This window comes from Pyrus communis, chromosome 4, assembly GCF_963583255.1.
Source record: "Pyrus communis chromosome 4, drPyrComm1.1, whole genome shotgun sequence".
In the NCBI taxonomy this organism is placed as follows: Eukaryota; Viridiplantae; Streptophyta; class Magnoliopsida; order Rosales; family Rosaceae; genus Pyrus; species Pyrus communis.
The window spans coordinates 8651286-8669841 of NC_084806.1; the positions used below are offsets into that span (position 1 = coordinate 8651286).

Sequence of the window (18556 nt, forward strand, 5' to 3'; positions counted from 1 at the left end):
ATTAATTACAAGTAATTACATGAGAATACATGGGATTACTGATTACATATCAATTAGAGATCCTACCTAAAATACAAAGTCAACAGGCGCCACGTGTTAATAGAGGGCCCACTTGAATATTAAAAAAAATAAAAATTTTAAATTTTAAAAATACAAAAAATAAAAAAATAAAAAAAATCCCCCTCCTCGGTCTCCTACCTCCCCCATCCCCCTCCCATCCTTCCTTCCTCTGCAACCCGCACCTTCCTCCCTTCCATCTCTCCTCTGCAACCCACAAAACCTCCACCATTCCTCTTCACACCACCACGTCCTCCACCATTCCTCTCCCAAGCCCCGCGAGAACAGAATCGCCCCCGAAAAAAAAAAAAAAAAAAAAATCTCATATCTTCCTTCTTCCTTTCACCGCTAACCCACCTGCAAGTCCAAGCCACCGACCAAGCCTTCGCATCCGTCATCATCTTCAAAAAAAAAAAAAAAAAAAAAAAAAAGGGTTTAGATTTACTAAAGGACTTGCTTGTAACTCTGGCCGTTTCCTCCATAATTCCACACCAGCTCCCCAAAATTTCAAAATCCAAGCGAATCCCATTTCTGGGAAATGTTAATATGGTGCTCTCCAACGTTACAATCTATGAAATCGATGTGGGTTCGTTGCGTTTCGAGCTGGGAGACAACAGAATCGCAGTTATTGATTCTGGGGTCACCTGCAATCTGAATATGAATTGGCACTATTCTTACACTACTTGGAGTGCTCCTATTGTTGTTTTAGATGAAAGTCGTGCTTCGATTCAGAAGCAATCAAAAACCAAAACAATAAAATTCAAAACTTTCCCACAAAAGGAAATTTCCCGAAAATCCCATCTTACGGAATCGGTACTTCCAAAACACGAGAATGCTGCTGGAGAAAAGTCTGCTGCATCAAAGCTTGTTACTGCTGCTGCTTCAGAGAGAGAAGAAATTTGAAGGTTTTGCTGAGAAATTTGAGGGTTCGGGTTCGAGCAGAGGGCCTCAGAGAGAGAAGAAAAATTATGGGTCTCGGGTTTGTGAAATTGTTGGACAAAAACGGAAAATGGCATTGTCTCCAGGGTCGGGGGAGATTCTGGTCTCGCGGGACTTGGGGACGGGTCGGCGGTGGACCGCCAACGACGAGGGTTGGGGTGCAGGAGAAGGAGGAAGAAGAAGAGGGTGGGGGTTAGGAGAAAAATGGTGGAGGAGGTGGTGGTGTGGAGAGGAATGGTGGAGGTGTTGCGGGTTGCAGAGGAGAGATGGAAGGGAGGGAGGAGAATGGGAAGGTAGGAGACGCCGGGGGCGATTTTTTTTTTTTGTTTTTTTTGTTTTTTTGTATTTTTAAAATTTAAATTTTTTTTAATATTCAAGTGCTCCCAAAACAATTGACGTGGGCGCCACATCATTAGTTAACGAGAGACTTAACAATTTGACTAACTATGTATGAGACTGTCCCAAAATTTACACTTTAGGTATGACTCTGGGACAAAAAAAACTTGATGTACTAAATATTGAAAACCACGAAACATGAGGGTGATAAATTGAGATTTACCTTTGTTTAATTTATTTACGCGTTTTTGTTGCTTAATATTTGTGAAGGATTTAATTATTATTTTATTACAATTTGACATTGACCCGATTTAGAGATCATAACGTTTTAGTGGATGAAAGATTTTGATGGATGCATGCCTTGAAATGGAAAATTTTTGGTTTGTGTGTTGAAAAAAAGGACAACTTTTAATTCATGTCGATTACGTATGTGAAGAATCTCTGGCATTTTCTTTATGAAGTTGATATTATGTCATGTGATTTTAGATTCACTTTCAGGCAATTTTTGTTTTTTGTTCAAAACTTTCGAAACACAGAAGTAAATTTGAGTTTTAACATGATGGTTCCCATTGTCATCTCCAAGAGTTGTGTATCATTGATCGATGTTTTTTTCATTGCATTGCTTGTATAGATCTGACACAATCGGGAAGAAGTGATTATTTTAGGAAGATTTATCGTAAAACCTCACAAGCATGTGCAATCTTAAAGTGGCTTAATTTAAGTACAAGCGACACAATTAGACTTTATTGGAAGCATTGTTGCGAGGGCGGATAAGATGTCAAAACTGATTAGGGTGTTCATTTTATGTTTTTGTGCAGGTGATCATTGAAAGATATTCCAGGATAGACCACCTGCCTGAAATGGAAAAGAAAAAGTATGTTTTACTTGTCACAGTTCTCTTCATTTTCTACAAGGTCAATGTTTCTTTCGTCAAGAACAAACTTAAATGCCATATGACATCAGAGTTTTATAATTTTAGATCGAAACTTGTAAATAACACTTTCTAGGATCAAGGAATTTCGATATTCTTATTGGTCAGTAAAGTTTCCGTCTCTAGGTCCTTCTTCTTGGTTTCTGTGACATATTTATGTTGGAACCTAAATTGCTTCTGGTTCCAAGCATCGAAGGCAGTAGGTGAAGCTCTAATGGATGAGTTGCTGCTGAATCGAAGAAGAAAGAAGAAAACAAGGGTTTTAGACTCTAATGGCTAGTTTTATTTAATTTGTTTGTGTAAGTGAGTGACAAATGCACACTCTAGATTAGATCACTTAAAACCCCAATGAATGGCTAGGATTAAATCTGGAGAAGAATAGGTGTAACTCATACTACATGTTTGTTCCCCAACACAATTTAGAGATAAGTTTGTGAGTTGGCAATGTACCAAAACCCTACAACCATTCTCTATATAAATCAAAATATGGCTGATGCATTTGCATAGCCTTGTTGCCATCAAAACCTGCAACATTCCTTATTCCATTTTTCATTTCAAATCCCTAGAAAACTAACCAAAACAGTGAATCACAACACACCAAGATACAAACTTTATCATGGCCTCATAGCCTAGTTGTTGATCTTTCTATTTTCTAGGCGTTTTCTGTGGATTTTGATATCTTTGGGAACACTCCGATGGTGTTTCAAACCATAAGAATCAAACATTAAGCTTAAAGGGATCCAGTAGCAATGAGCTAAAAGCTCATGTCTTTGATCAGGAAAACTATGATTTTTGGAGAATAAGGATGACTACCATCTTCAAGTCTTATGACCTCTGGGATATGGTCTAGTATATGTATGAGCTACCTAAGGTGGAGGTTGATGCTTTAGAGGAGGACCTCACAGAAAAAAAAATTGCAATCTTGAAGCAGAATCCAATGGATGATGCTAGAGCACTTGGAATCATCCAAGGAGTTGTCTCAAATGTCATCTTTCCAAGGATGGCAGATGAAGAAACTGCAAAGGGTGCTTGGGAGGTTTTACAACAAGAATACAGAGGAGACACCTAAGTAAGAAAGGTAAAACTTTAATCCCTTAGAAGAGATTTCGAATATACAAGAATGAGAGAAAATGAACTGTTGAAAAACTACTTCTCTAGGCTATTTGATGTTATGAACCAAATGAAAACCTATGGTGAAGAACTGCCAAATGAACGAGTTGTCCAAAAGCTGATGATTAGTTTGACTAAACCCTATGATTCAATAGTGAGTGTTATTGAAGAAACAAAAGACACAGAAACTCTTAGTGTGCAAGATGTGATGGCATCCTTGAGTCTTTGACGAAAGACTTGAGAAGCATGCTGACTCTGCCTTTGAGAGAACCTTTCAATCTCTCAATATTGGTTATATTAGTCAAGCTAGTGCAAGCAAACAAAAACCACGGTGGAAGGGAAAGTTCAAAAGATGGGAAGGAAAAGGGTATCAAAACCATAGACTTAACTATGACAGCAACACCAATGAGGGTCCCAAAACCAAATAGTTGCGTAAGCACTATGATAAATCCTATTTTGGGGAATGTTGGTTCAAGGGCAAGTTTAGGCATCTCATGAAAGATTGCATGTCAAACAATGTGCAACATGTGAACTGTGCAAATCAAGTGGAAGAAGAAGCAAATGTGTTATGTGCATTCAGTGCTAAAGTTGAGAAAAACACTGAAGTATGGTCCATTAATAGTGGCTGCAGCAACCATATAACTGCACATGAGTCACTACATATTGACATTGACACTGGCTTCATAGGAAAAGCAAAAATAGGAGATAGGAACATTGTGAAAGCCACTAGGAGAGGAATTATTGAAACCAAGAAGGGGAGAAAATACATAAGGGAAGTTATGCTAGTGCCTGGATTAGATGAAAACCTACTCGGTGTTAGTCAAATGATGAAGCATGGTTATTTTCTACTTTTTGGAGGAACTATGGTTGAAATATTTGATGACAGATCTCTCTCAAATCTGGTAGCTGGAGTGGAAGTGAAAAACATAAGCTTTCCACTTGTTCTGAGATATTTTGAAGAAATGGCAAGGAAAGCAAGTGTGACATGTTTAATGAAGCTATGCCACAAAAAACTTGGTCATTTAAACATGACAAGTCTTCAAAATCTGCAGAAATATGAAATGGTGCAGGGTATACCATAATTGGATTGCTACAATGAAACCTATGAAGGGTGTGTGTTTGGAAAACATCACAGAGATCCATTTGAAGCTGGCAAGGCTTAGAGAGCAACTTTGCCACTTGAATTGATTTACACTGTTGTGTGGGCTCCTAAGCAAACTACAACAATCAGTGCAAACATATACTTTCTAACCTTCATTGATGACTAGATGTGTTGGGTGTATTTCATAAGGTTTAAATCAGAAGTGTTCACAATCTTCAAGAAGTTCAAAGCAATGGTGGAGTTGTAAAGTGGAGACCAGATGAAAAAGATAAGGAGTGATAGAGGAAGAGATTATACCTTTCTAGAGTTCAATTCATTATGTGAAGATGTGGGATTGGAGAAGCAACTCACTATGGCATACTCACCACAACAGAATGACATTGCATAAATGAAGAACATGATTATAGTTGAAATGGCTAGGTCAATGATGCATGAGAAGAACATGCCTTATTCTTTCTAGGGTGAAGCAGTGAATATTGCAGTGTATTTGTTAAATAGGTGCCCTACCAAAGCACTAGACAAGAAGACACCATTTGAAGGTTTCAGTGGAAAAAAACCATATATGAAGCATTTAAAGGTATTTGGCTCAGTGTGCTATACTCACATACCTTTACAGCTAAGGAAAAAACCGGAGAAATTAAGCAACAAATGTGTTTTTGTGGACTTCTATACCAGTGAAAAAGGTTACAGGGTCTTCAACCTATCAACTCAAAAGATCAACCTATCCAAGGACATTATCTTTGATGAAAACTCCATATGGAATTGGGAAACAAGGGTAGAAGAGAAAGATAGTGTCTCTCTACAACTTGATCTCAACAATAGGGAAACAAGGCAGCCTATTGAGACCTTAATTTAAGAAGAAGTTACAGAGAATAATGATACATACATGACTCCACAACAAGCAAGCATGAGTCCACAATCAAATCATTCACAGATTATAACACCAAGCTTAACTCCAGTGAGATTAAGGAGCTTGGAATAAATATATACCACTTGCAACTACTGTGCAGTGGAACCAAAGACTTATGAGGAAGCTAAAAAGGATAAGTCCCGGAAGAAAACAATGAAAGAAAAGCTGCAAATGATAGAGAAGAATGACACTTGGGAACTGGTGAATAGACCAAGTGACAAGTTTGTGATTGAAGTGAAATGGGTGTATAAAATCAAGTTAAACCTAGATGGTTCTGTGCAAAAGAACAAGTTCAGATTAGTAGCTAAAGGCTACTCACAAAAACCAAGTGTAGACTTCAATGAAACCTTTGCTTCAGTAGTAAGGTTAGACACTATAAGAACTATGATTACCCTAGCAGCTAAAAGGGGTTGGAAGTTACATCAACTGGATGTGAAATCTGTTTTTCTAAATGGAGTGCTAGATGAGGAAGTGTTTGTAGAACAACCTCAAGGGTTCACAAGTAAAGAATTTCCAGATAAGGTGTACAAGCTAAGGAATGCACTCTATGGCCTAAAGCAAGCTCCAAGGGCTTGGTACAGTGAGCTTGACTCTTATTTCACTGAGAAATGATTTCAAAAGAGTCCTAATTAAGCTACCATCTACACCAAAATAGAAAACAACAAGAAGACACTTAATTCATGTACATGATGTTGTCTACACTGGAGATGATGAAGCTATGATTGTAGAATTCAAGGAATAAATGATGAAGAAGTATGAGATGACGAACCTAAGCCTCTTACATCACTTCCTTGGCATTGGGGTAATTCAAGAAGCAAACAACATCTTCATTCATCAAAAGAAGTATGCTCAAATATTGCTTGAGAAATTTGGTTTGGAAGGTTGCAAACCTGTCTCTACACATCTAATTGCAAATGAGAAACTCAAGAAGGATGATGGAAATGAAGCTGTAGATTCAAACCTCTACAGAAGTTTTGTTGGCAGTTTATTGTATCTAACTGTAACAAGGCCTGATTTAATGTTCTCAGGAAGTCTACTTTCAAGGTTTATGCAAAAGCCCTCTAAGATACACATGGGGACTGTTAAGAGAATGCTGAGATATGTGTAAGGGACACTTGACTATGGAACCAAGTATGAAATAGGGAAGTCAACTATCCTAATTAGATTTTGTGATAGTGACTGGGGTGTGAAACAACAAAGTGTTGCATTGTCCACAACTGAGGTAGAGTATGTGAGTACCTCAGGCAACAACTCAAGCCATCTGGCTGAGATTTATACTTAAAGACTTTGGGGAATTGCACGTTGATGCCACACCATTTCTGTGTGACAACACCTCTGCAATCGCCATCACTAAAAACTCAGTTTTTCATCAGAGAACAAAACATATAAAGAGGAGATACCATTTCATCAGAGAAACATTGCAAGAAAACACAATCAAACTACACTACTACAAGACAGAAGATCAAATCGCAGACATTTTCACAAAAGCTCTTCCAAAGGAAAGATTCAATTACCTAAGGGGATTGCTTGGTGTGACAACCAGAACCAATTTATAGGGGAGTGTTGGAACCTAAATTACTTCTGGTTCCAAGCATCAAAGGCAACAAGTGAAGCTCCAATGGATGAGTTGCTACTGAATTGAAGAAGCAAGAAGAAAACAAAGGTTTTAGACTCTAACAACTAGTTTTATTTAAAAGCTTTTGTTTGTGTAAGTGAGTGACAAGTGTACACTCCAGATTAGAGCACTTAAAACCTTAATAAAGGGCTAGGATTAAATCTGGAGAAGAATAGGCGTAACTCATAGTACATGTTTGTCCCCTAGCACAATTTAGAAAAAAGTTTGTGAGTTGGCAATGTACCAAAACCCTACAAACATTCTCTATATAAATCAAAATATGGCTGATGTATTTGCATAACCTTGTAGCAGTCAAAACCTGCAACATTCCTTATTCCATTTGTCATTTCAAATCCCTAGAAAACTAATCAAAACAGTGAATCAAAACACACCAAGATACAAACTTTATCAACTTATAGGAATCCTGACTATATAACTCTTCGTTCTTGAATAACAGAGAGCTTGGCTTCTGTAACTCGCTCTGTGTTTTGAGAATATTTTTTGCTTGGATGAATTTCCTTTATCTACAGTTTTGTATAATCCGAATGTTTAGTTCAAAAAGTTAGTAGAAATTGGTTGGTTTACTTCCTTGACAATTTTAGCTAATTGTTTATCCGTTCTCACTTTAAGGGGAATAACCTCTATTCCGTGTTTCCTTGTTTCTTCTAGATTCCTAGTTCCTAGAGATATGTATGTCGGGCAGTTTATCCATATCTTAAGCAACAGGCTTCACTTGACCCCGAGGAAAGCTCTTTTTGTTTTTAATGAAGAACACTTTACCTCAAACTGGTAAAGAGCTGCTTGTTATTCATTTCACCATTACATTTCAGCGCTTGCATCATGTTTTCGGAACCATTTTAACACTTTGTTATGTGTATTTATTTACAGCCAGTCGCTTGGATTCCATCTATGAAACTTACAGCAGCGAGAAAACTTTTGGCTAATCTTGCCATCTCTTCCCCTAATTATCTAATCGCCTCGTCAATATCAGTGACTTGTAAGTATTCATTGTTAACTTGTTCTCAATCAGAACGGACCTGTGAGGCTTGCTTTACTCTCCATTATCATGTTCTTTGTATATTTGATTCATTGTGAATTCTGTAAAGTTCGCAACTTTTAATAAATGCAACATTTACCAATTCAGTATTGTCTCATTTTTCTTTCCTGTCCCAATACATTTCCACCGTAAACTACCAAATTGAAGTTCAACGAAAAAAAAGGATTTTCTACGGTGCCCCAGAGTATGGGATGTTGGAAATTTTGAGTAGAAATTTCTATGGGATGTTGGAAATTTTGAGTAGAAATTTATTTGTCCCACATTGACCATTCCCAAAAGGTTTCCTCACTTTAGAAGGTTTTATCCCTTATAAAAAGTGATTGGAGAGATAGGCCTTGGAGACAATTGGGCTCACCCTTAGGGTTAGGCTTTGGGTTGTACTAATTAATATATAATTAATTATCAAAAGATGAGTACCATTCTCTTCGTCTTGTCGAGAAGTATGATTTTCGTTTTCGAATCACTTGATTTCGTTGAGTATTGAAAAAGTTATGAACGTTTAAAGTTTACCCAGTTTCCGGCGAGTTTTCCAGTTTTCCCTCGAACCAGTCAACTTTAAGGCTATTTTCCGACCATCTCCAGCAACCATTGGGCTTCCAAAGTTTACCCAGTTTCTGGCGAGTTTTTCCAGTTTTCCTTTGGACCAATCAACTTTGAGGCTATTTTCCGACCATCTCAGCAACCATTGGGCTTCCAAATAAGTATAATCTTATTCTACACTTTCCTATCTTCATTTTGATAAATTAGGGGTCGAATTTGGTTAAGATACGATTGAGTTACGAAGCTTTGAAAATTGCCCAAACTTCCGGCCAAGAGCTCCGAGACACTTAACGGAGTTTTTAACGGAATGACCAAAATGATGGATGGTGGACAATCTCAGGGACCACTTCTATTGATTTGAAATCTCAAGGACCAAAGTGAGGAGTTATGCAAATCTCAGGGACCATTTTGGCTAAAAAACCTATTTTATATATAAGGTGATTTTGTATAAAATCAATTAAAAGTTATGATATTAACAATAGGTCAATCAAATTTATTGGAATTATACATAGGTCAATGAGACTTTAAGATACATTAAAACACCTCAATCAAATTAAAATTACAAATGATGCCATTACCATTTAAAACACTAAACTTTTCCATCTCCTTCATTGTAAATCACGCCTCCCACCACCTTCAGACTTCAACCTCCTCGACTCCCACCACCTTCAACCTCCATTACTTCAACCTGCCAAGCCTCCCACCATCTTCAATCTCCATTTTTCGGACACTGCAACGCAATGTCTGTTTCCGGTTCTGTGGATTTAGACACTTCGTTACAGTGTCTGTTTCCTGTTCTGTGATTATGCATTGAGATTCAAATAGGTTTGTGGATTCAGACACTGCAACGCAGTGTTTGTTTCTTGTTTTGTGAATTCAGACACTTCGTTGCAGTGTCTATGTCATGTTGTGCTTTTACGTTAATGTGCTTTTACGGCGTCAAAGTCTTCCTGACGTATTTGCTACCACGTGCCCCACTCCCTCCGACGCCCAGAACGCTTGATCCATCAATAACTCTAACGTCCTTGCCGTCTCAAGCATGTCTACGTCACCCGACTCCGTCATCGAGATCCTCAACACCCCTTTTAAATCCCCTTGCCCAACCTCCGATTCCAAACCCTGGCCGCCCAAAATCGAGTCCTTCCTTGACAATTCAATGACCTGTGGGCAAATAAGACATTGCGGCAGAGGAAAACGTGGGGAGGACGACCAGTGAGGTGGTGGATGCGGTCGACAAGCGACTAGTTGATTCTTTAGCAACCGAACTGGTCGATGAGCTTGTCGTAGTCGATTTTCCCGCCACCTTTGGCCGACACTATCCATGGATTCATTACCTGCTCCTCATCTCCTTATGTTCTGGTTTTACCTATCCCTCTCTTTTCTCCATCATCACTCTCTCTCTTTCTCTCCGTCGTTCGCTCATTGTATGTAAAAATCAGCAGCGTCTTCTTCTTCCTTTCTTTTTCTTCGGAGGGTAATTTGGTGTTTTCATGGATTTTATAATGACTTAAAACTTATGTGGCATTCATCATTGACCTTTGCCAAATTAATAAAAATATATCGTTGATTAAGTCCAAAATAAAAATATGTCATTGATATATGGCTTAATAGTAAAGTTTTTATTGACCTTTGGTTAAATTACCTTTATATATATATATATATTTGCTAGGAAAAACTTGTAATGCAACTTCGTCATTTGATTCTTTATTTTTATTTATCCAACACAAGGTGAGAGATGAAAAGTAGAGTGTAAGAGAAAAATAAGGATGTGAAAATTAATTCCATAAAGTCGTAAAGTAATAAATATGAAAAAATTAAAACACATTCATTCAGAACTGGATGATGACATTTCAAATTCTCTAATCTCTATTGAACGATAACAAGTCATAAACTCGAACATCTTATGTTCAAATTAACAAACACATGGATCTTAGATTTTCTTTTAGCCCAATCCACCCCCTCCCCTCATAGTAGACTATCGCCGTCCCCTTACATGTAGAATATTGTTGTTTAAAAATAAAAATTACTCACTTCCTCATTCCTTAAAGATTTGTATAATTTTTGTGACAAATATTTTCTTTTGCTTATTACCTCTTACTTGTTTAAACTTGAAATACTCAAAGGGGCAGAAAACGGAAGGAAAGTAATGCGACCATTTACTTTCAAAACAAGAACACAATGCAACCATTTCCTTTCAAAACAAGAACACACTTAAACATGGTTCATCACAATAAGTCAAAATAGTTGAAAAGATTGGAAAACTGAAGAAATTATGCGGTCTCATCTTGCCAAGATAAACTCACAATTCACACTTTTTGCCTTTTTGGCCAAATCATAATACACACTTCGAGGCTTGAAAACTCATACAAAGAACCACGAATAAGAAACTCTTAAGCTTCATCCACGATGCACTCAATTGCTTGCTTGCATATTCCGGTCATTGTTGCCTCAGGGCCATAAACCTGCATTGAGAAATGATGTCAGGCTTGCAGGCCGTGACTTATAATCTATTTGTGTTTTACCTCACCCTTTTAACGTTCTTCAAGAGTAAGGCTTGTTAACAACTGATATCAAATGTCAAAACCAGAAAGTCATCGCATACCTCAAGAGGAACTCCGAGTTCTTCCCCCAAAGCACGCATCTTTGCCAAACCAGTTTGATAATTTGGACCGCCCCTTCTCACAAATATATGCATTCTTGCTGCTTTTAGCTTGGATTCCTTTGATGTCGCAAAAGAGAAACGGTTTGAGCATACAAAACAAAATAAACCAACTAGGCCAATCTATCTATATGATATGAATGTCAAAATGTGGTGGTACCTTCTCCCTTAGGGCTCTAATAATTCCACTGAATGTAGCAGCTACGTCTGTGAAATTAGCTATACCACCTCCAATTATTAGAGCTCTTTTACGGCCATCTGGATCAGCCGTTGCACACTGCAATATATGAGAATTTTATTGGCAGTTAGTGTATGCTACATGTAATGGTTGCAACTTGAGTAGTCAGACGAAGTAAATACGAGTGGAAGTGTGTGTGAGCACGAGAGAAGAAAGAGGTTTTCGTAAGATAAGAAAAGCTTCTTACATCGACCACAACTCTTGCATATTGCAACACCTCTTCCTCATTTGGAGCCCCACTATACTCTGCATAATTTCCAAGTTCTGAAGCATAACCCAAATCTCCAACCTAATTCCCATAAAGATGCCAGAATATTACAACAGGCCATGGTAGGAATTTAAAGGTTCCCAACGTTCAAAGAAACAGAGGGGAGAAATAGCAATGGGTGCACATTCAATCAGAAACAATGAATTAAAGCCAAAAATGGAGACCCAAGATTTTGACAGGGCTGCCACCGGGACAGTATAGCTATATGGTTGCAATACATCAGGCATTCAGGCTACTCACAGTATCAGCATAAATAACACTTGCACCCCCTCCAGCTACCATGGTCCAGATGCGTCCTTTTGGGTTCAACACAGTGAATTTTAAGGATGCGCTTGTCTGCAATATATATGTTTAACTTTAGTTTGAACAACTCTTAAAAAGTGCTGATCCTTAAAGTAAATTGAAATTTATCATAAATTTCTTTCCGCGCAAGGAACAGTTTGGTTTTTACCTTTTCATCCAGAGAATGAATAAACGTTTCTGTAGGACTTAAGACTCTGCCGAAAGGCAGTGGAAACTCCACATTGCCCCATCTGAATAGTATTACAAATATTGTCAGAAGGAAAAATCAAACCAAAAGTAGTTAACTAGAAACAGGTAGAACTAAAGTTTGGAAAATCATCAAGAGAAATATACGTATTGAAGTTCTTGAAGGCAGCAGTGTCATCCAGCTCCCCCCTCATATCTAATGGATAAGGTTCACCGTCAACCAAGGTAAATGGGTTCATTTCCAGGAAACTAAAATCCAAATCTGCAAAAGAAAATCAGGAATGCAAACTTCTCAGCAACAAGAGCATGTACCCAACTAATCATTACATAGCTAATCACAGTTTTACACTGTACTATACTTTGGTAATCCATATTGGACATTCGTACCCTGGAATACAGAAAATACGCCCTTTATGAAATCCCCAATTTTGTCTCTGACCTGTAACAGCAGAATACATTAAGCATATGTCCCAAAACCAACAAAAAAGTTGAATACACAGAGCATAGTAGTAATAAAATGATGATAATCAAACGGATTCACAAGAAATATAGCCAAAAAAATTGGTTCCCTTTGCGCTAACAGACTTCATTCTACAATTGCATCTTAATGTTATATTGCAAGATGTAAAAAATATAATTCTCCAGTGGTTTGGTTTTGTATTCACACTCGAACAGTCCATGTCCATGTCGCGAGCCTAATGTGTATGCTCATGTTTATTGTTGCAACAACGCATTTGCTTGCGAGATCTGAAGTTCGAGCTTAACATGGAGGTACGTCCAAAAGAACAGTATGATCTATGACACACACCTCCAATGGAAGAGTGGCAATCAATGGAGCACAAGCGTCATTCGTCATAGGCTTCTCTTCAATTTTGATCCCTCCACACTCCGAAAAGCTCACGGTTGATCCGAGCCTTTCGGACACAAACGAGAGGTAAAATTCTTGATCATGAGGCATGAATGGCTCCAGTATAAACGTCGTAATCGGCGCCTTACATCCTCCCATCTCAACCTTTTCCGAAATTTACACAAAATCCATCAAACAAAACATCCAAAAATCCAATTCCAAAAACTCGGGTTTCCAAAAAACGATTCAAATCATACGAAATCGGATTCAATTACCTCCTTACCGAGTCGCTGCTTGACAAACTCGGCGACTTGCGCCATGTCCAAGTTCAGGGCGACGAGGCAGCTCTTCCCACGCTTTCCGAAAAGCATGGCTTCACCACCAGCCGCCTCGACAACAGCCATGGCAGCTTGTTTGCCAACTCGGTGAAGTCCGTCGACTCGGTCACCTGAGCCGAGTTGATCTGGAGGTCGATTCCGGCGAGTCGTTTCATTGCATTTCGTGAATAGATCTAACAAACTTGGGAGGAAGTTATTTTTTTAGGAAGATTTTATATTATAACCGCACATTACAATCATAAAGCCTCTTAGAAGCGACACGGTTAGACTTTATCGGAAGCATCTTTGCGAGGTCGGATAAGATGTCAAAACTGATTAGGGTGTTCGTTTTATGTTTTTCTGCAGATGATCATTGAAGGATATTCCAAGACAGACCTGCCTGAAATGGAAAAGAAGAAATATGTTTAAGTTGTCACGGTCTCTTCATTTTCTACAAGGTCAATGTTTCTATCGTCAAGAACAAACTTAAATGCCATATGACACCTGAGTTTTATAATTTCACGTCGAAACTTGTAAATAACACTTTCTAGGATCTAGGAATTTCGATATTCTTATTTCCATCTCTAGATCCTTCTTCCCGGTTTCTTTGGCATACATATAGGAATCCTGACTATATAACTTTTCGTTCTTGAAAACGGAGAGCTTGGCATCTGTTACGTGCTCCGTGTTTTGAGAATTTTCGTTCCTTCCTATTCTGCCCTTAAGTAACAGATGTGTACTTGGATGAATTTCCTTTATCTGCAGTTTTTTATAATCCGAGTATAGATAGCTAGTTCAAAAAGTTAGTAGAAATTGGTTGGTTTACTTCCGGGACAATTTTAGCTAACTGTTTATCCATTCTCACTGTAAGGAGAATAACCTCTATTCCGTGTTTATTCACCATGTAGCCACAAGCGATACAATGGTATTCACAAGTGAAATGAATGTGTTTTTAACACCTTATTCGACTATCTTTACTATTTTACACCCCAAAGTTTCACACAGCAGGAATTTTGTACTATTTTACTATTTGGCTACCATCAGTAATTCCATGGACAGTGACGTCTGCCTCCACAATGCAAGTATCCTTCAACACAAACCCCATGTTTGCCTGCTTGAAATATCCCAGAGTAATAAATCTCATCCATCCCCAATGGCGAAGTTTCGTGAGGCCTAGGAGCGCTGGTTCAGCCCCTCCGCTCTAGTCGGAACTCATGGCACCCATAAACTAGGAGCGCTGGTTCAGCCCCTCCGCTCTAGTCAGAATTCATGGCACCTGTAAAAATTGGTTTTGGTCGGTGCACTGTCTTGGTCGAATTTGCAGAGGAAAGGCAATAGTTTGGCTGGATTTGCAGAGGAATGACGAAGAAGGAGGAGAGAGGTTGAACGGATGAGGACCCCCTGATTATCAATGCAGGTTCTGCTGGCTGCATTTAGATGCACAATCGACGACGAGTGGCTATAGCTCGCAAAGAAGAAGAAGAGTTTTGCTTTCTCTTTTTCTCAGAAATGGGTTTAATAAAACACTGCGTGTTTTTTTATTTTTTATTTTTTTAGTATCTTTTGGGGAAGGGCTGCATGGTGGTTTGTTTTCCCCTTTCATTTCTAAAACCCCACAAACTTGTCCCACCCACATATCTTTTATATATAAAACTAGTGCCCTAATAATTTTATTTTGTCTTATAACCAAAGAAACTCGTATTAATTATAAGTGTAGTTGTTATTATATTACAAATAAAAATTTGTTTGATAATTATTTTATTTTCAGTTTTTTTTGGGTTACTTTTTTGAAAACTAAATTTGTTGTACTTTCTGCATACATTGACTTTGATATTATTGCTAAATTTGTTGTCCATCCCCTCACCGAATTTGAGGCACTGAACCAGTGATTTGCTGCAATCACCAAAAAGGATTCTCAATTCAATAGTATATTGGCAAAAAGGGTAAAATGGTGACTCCAAACTAACAGGTCTCCTCGGGAAGGAAATCTATTCTAAACAGCCTTACTCTTACGTTGCAAAGTGTTTGTTTTCACAAGGATAAAACATGCAAATAGAGTCGGTTACAAACTTCTAATAAAAGATAGAACTGGATAACACTAAACAAATTAAATTGTTGACTATATGCGGTTTATTGTCCTGTTGCTGTAATCATTCATTTGCTTTCTGCAAAATACTATAAGTTCAACATGAGTTTCAACATTTCAACAGTGCACCTAATGGGCATGCCCCGGACACCGCAGTCTTCATATTCAGCACATTCTTGAAGAAACACTCGAATGTTTTCAGAAAATGGAACGTGAGGACGATTGAATATTGGGCCACCCGAATCCCAAAACAAATTTAACACTAAAATCTTTCGCTACGACCAACCGAGAATTGTGAACATTTTCAGTAGGTTGCAATCAGAAATTCTCGATATTAGCTTTCCACTGAACGCAGGTTCAATAGTAAGTATCACCAACATGGTACGCCATCACGATTGAAACACCTCCAAGAACTAGAGTCTTATCGTCGTTCATGGTGGGAATTTTAGCACGCTGGTGGCAATAAAACCATCCTTAATTGAATGTTGGATAGATTTTCTAATCCTTGTTTGCTCGTATGATTATGTAGTAGTAGGATTTGGCAAAATCTTTACCTTTACCAGAGTCATGCCTGCCATTCAGCTGGTCTAGGATCCGTAGGGTAAACTCTGCATATATTTGACAGCCAGGAGGAAGAGATTCCAGTTCAGCTAACGCCAGATAAAAAGCCAGATGGGTTCCAACTCCATTGCCTTTTCCCTTGGGATAGAGCTGCATCTTCCTGCAACAACCACCAACATATTTACAACACCTTCAGATAGAGCTGGTCTCCAGCAATGAATGTTTTTGAGTCGTAGGATTCCGCATCTAGCATTGATACGTTGTCAATCCTCCAAGTATTCTTGTACATAGCGGGATCCTTTACCATTGATATACGCTCTCCTTTGCCTTTGCTTCTCTCTTTAGAAATGAAGACCTCTGCTCCCAACACACAAGTGCCATCTATGAGAAATCCATTTGAAGCTTCAGTGAAAGCTTTGTGGGAGAGAAATTGATCGAATCCCCAATCGAGTTTCATCCCATGAAACCGCCTTTCCTTTGGCTCTGAGCAATGCATATTTTAAAAAGATTGGAAAATGAGACGACGCTTCACAAATATGAGAACTATAAGCCTTTTTTATTCGTTGAGTTAAAAGAAAGAAATGGTACCTTGAAGAACGAAGTAATTGCCGTTGTTCTGATCGAGTATAAACAACCTGAAAACAGCATACACTTCCGAAGAAATCTGGGGAGCAGTTGCTCCAGACATTACCAAGTAGAGAGAGATGTGCTCTTTCACATTCCTGTTCTTGTTTCCATTTGGATAGAAAACCAGATTCCTGCAGCAAAACAGCAATTTGTAGTACTCTAACGCAGCTCCAAAAAAAGAAGAAAACACTAGCAATTAACGCAAAGCTTATGAGAAAAGGAACAGTAAGAACTTGTTCTCAGAAATAGAGAGAAAGGATTGTACCATTTGTATCCTCCGGCTTCAAAGTCCCCAGATTCATATTTCTCCAAGTTATGTTTGGTGAGCAACGAAATTGATTGTACTTTTACTGTGTAATGGGTTGGGGGTGCATCCGAAATTGTTCTCAGTATCCCTGAAAATAAACGTGTACGTTAGCTACTAATTTCCAACTTCAACACACTCAAGCAAACAGATAAAGTATCTTACCATCTTGGTCATCGAAGTTGAGACTCGTCATATCAACAAACTTGATTTTCCGATAATTCAATACAAGTTACAAAGGTTCAACCCGGTTTTCTGTTCTAGAACCAAATGTGTTTTCCTGCTTATAAGGAGAAATTAAAGGTATTATTCTTAACTTGAAAGCTTTTAAGGATAGAAATGTTATGCTTTGCTTTAAAAGAGTTGCCATTGTTGCAGTTGAAAGGTATCCATCAACTGCTTGTAAGGAAAAATATAGGAGTTATTCCTAACTAGAAAGCTTTAAAGGATATAAATAATGTTGCAAATGATGCTTTACCGTGGTGACGGAAAGTAATCATGTCCATGCATCTTGGTGCGGGTTTGATTCTACCGATCCCCTCCCCCCGAACACTAACAATTGAACCGAGTAGCGCTATTGTTTGCCAATAAAAAGAAAGGATAGAACCTTCATGCTTTCCTTCGAAAGGTTGCCGTTTTTTCATTGAAAAGGTATCCATCACCTGGTTGTAGGTTGTAACATCCCACATCGACTAGGGGAGTGGATCCATGCCCTCACGGTTTTGTAACATCTCACATTGACTAGGGGAGTGGATCCAAGTAAAGTGAAATATGAGTGCCCTTGCCTATCATAATTTCCCTTCGGACAAAGCTGAATCTTCCTGCAGCGACCATCAGAAGAGGTATATGAGAACATTTCAAGATTCCATTAACCTTTCAAGTTTAATTAAAAAGAGCAGTTTCTTTGACTAGATGCAAAACTACAACTTGACACCTTAAGGGATAATGTAAACATTAGGTACAAATTGCTTATGTAGTTCAAACCTCTAAAAGTATATCCATCTGTTTTCTGTTAGATGAAAATTGACTTCAGCAAAGAAAAGGTATTGGTAAGATAGTAAATTGAAAGCCTATTGGAGATACCATTTCAGGTCTTCAGCAACGAAGAGTTGTGAGTAGTAACTCTCAGCATCTAACATTGAAAAGTTCTCAATCCAAACATGCTTGCACTTAACAGCATCCTTGATCATTGATAGATTCTTTATAAACAAAAAAGTCCACTCCAAATACACGTCTTCCATGAGATATCCATTGGAAGTGTTATAGTAAACGCTTTAAGAGGGATGAATTGATCAAAATCCGAATAAGGCATAATCCCATGAAAACACTTTGCCTTTTCATTGACATCCAGTTAAGAAATGCAACATAAAAATGGATCAGCAAATTAAAAGTAAGACTAAGAAAATATGAGAAAGAATGACTCGTCGCATCTACTAGATGAAATAAACTTGACGATGCAATACCTTGAAAAACCAAGTACATCACTTTCTTCTGATCAAGCAAAAAGAACATGAAATCAACATAAACTTCCCAACCAGTTTGAAGGGAACCAGCATCCGCCAT

At 38.2% G+C, this 18556-nt stretch overlaps 2 protein-coding genes and 1 pseudogene across 2 annotated transcripts; 1 reads left to right on the forward strand and 2 right to left on the reverse strand.

Moving 5' to 3' along the window:
* Window positions 1-6145: 6145 nt before the first annotated feature.
* Window positions 6146-6493, forward strand: LOC137732628 (uncharacterized mitochondrial protein AtMg00810-like). The gene has a single exon (XM_068471935.1). The coding sequence runs from the start codon at window positions 6146-6148 to the stop codon at window positions 6491-6493; it is 348 nt and encodes a 115-aa protein (XP_068328036.1).
* Window positions 6494-10767: 4274 nt separating this feature from the next.
* Window positions 10768-13606, reverse strand: LOC137732018 (ATP-citrate synthase alpha chain protein 2-like; annotated as a pseudogene).
* Window positions 13607-15999: 2393 nt separating this feature from the next.
* Window positions 16000-18556, reverse strand: LOC137732630 (uncharacterized). Its single transcript, XM_068471936.1, has 8 exons — window positions 18457-18556; window positions 18077-18227; window positions 17730-17814; window positions 17159-17198; window positions 16955-17084; window positions 16651-16820; window positions 16261-16545; window positions 16000-16223 (listed from the first exon to the last, which is right to left on the reverse strand). The coding sequence occupies exons 1-8, from the start codon at window positions 18554-18556 to the stop codon at window positions 16000-16002; spliced, it is 1185 nt and encodes a 394-aa protein (XP_068328037.1).

Excerpts from the sequence above, each read along its gene's own strand:
- LOC137732628 (XM_068471935.1), top strand. The coding sequence starts at position 6,146 with ATGACGAACCTAAGCCTCTTACATCACTTCCTTGGCATTGGGGTAATT.
- LOC137732630 (XM_068471936.1), bottom strand. The coding sequence starts at position 18,556 with ATGGCGGATGCTGGTTCCCTTCAAACTGGTTGGGAAGTTTATGTTGAT. Across the intron at positions 17,085-17,158 it reads CAACTTCGATGACCAAGATG|GGATACTGAGAACAATTTCG; the intron begins GTAAGATACTTT and ends GTTTATTTTCAG. Across the intron at positions 16,546-16,650 it reads CAATTACTTCGTTCTTCAAG|AGCCAAAGGAAAGGCGGTTT; the intron begins GTACCATTTCTT and ends TGCATTGCTCAG.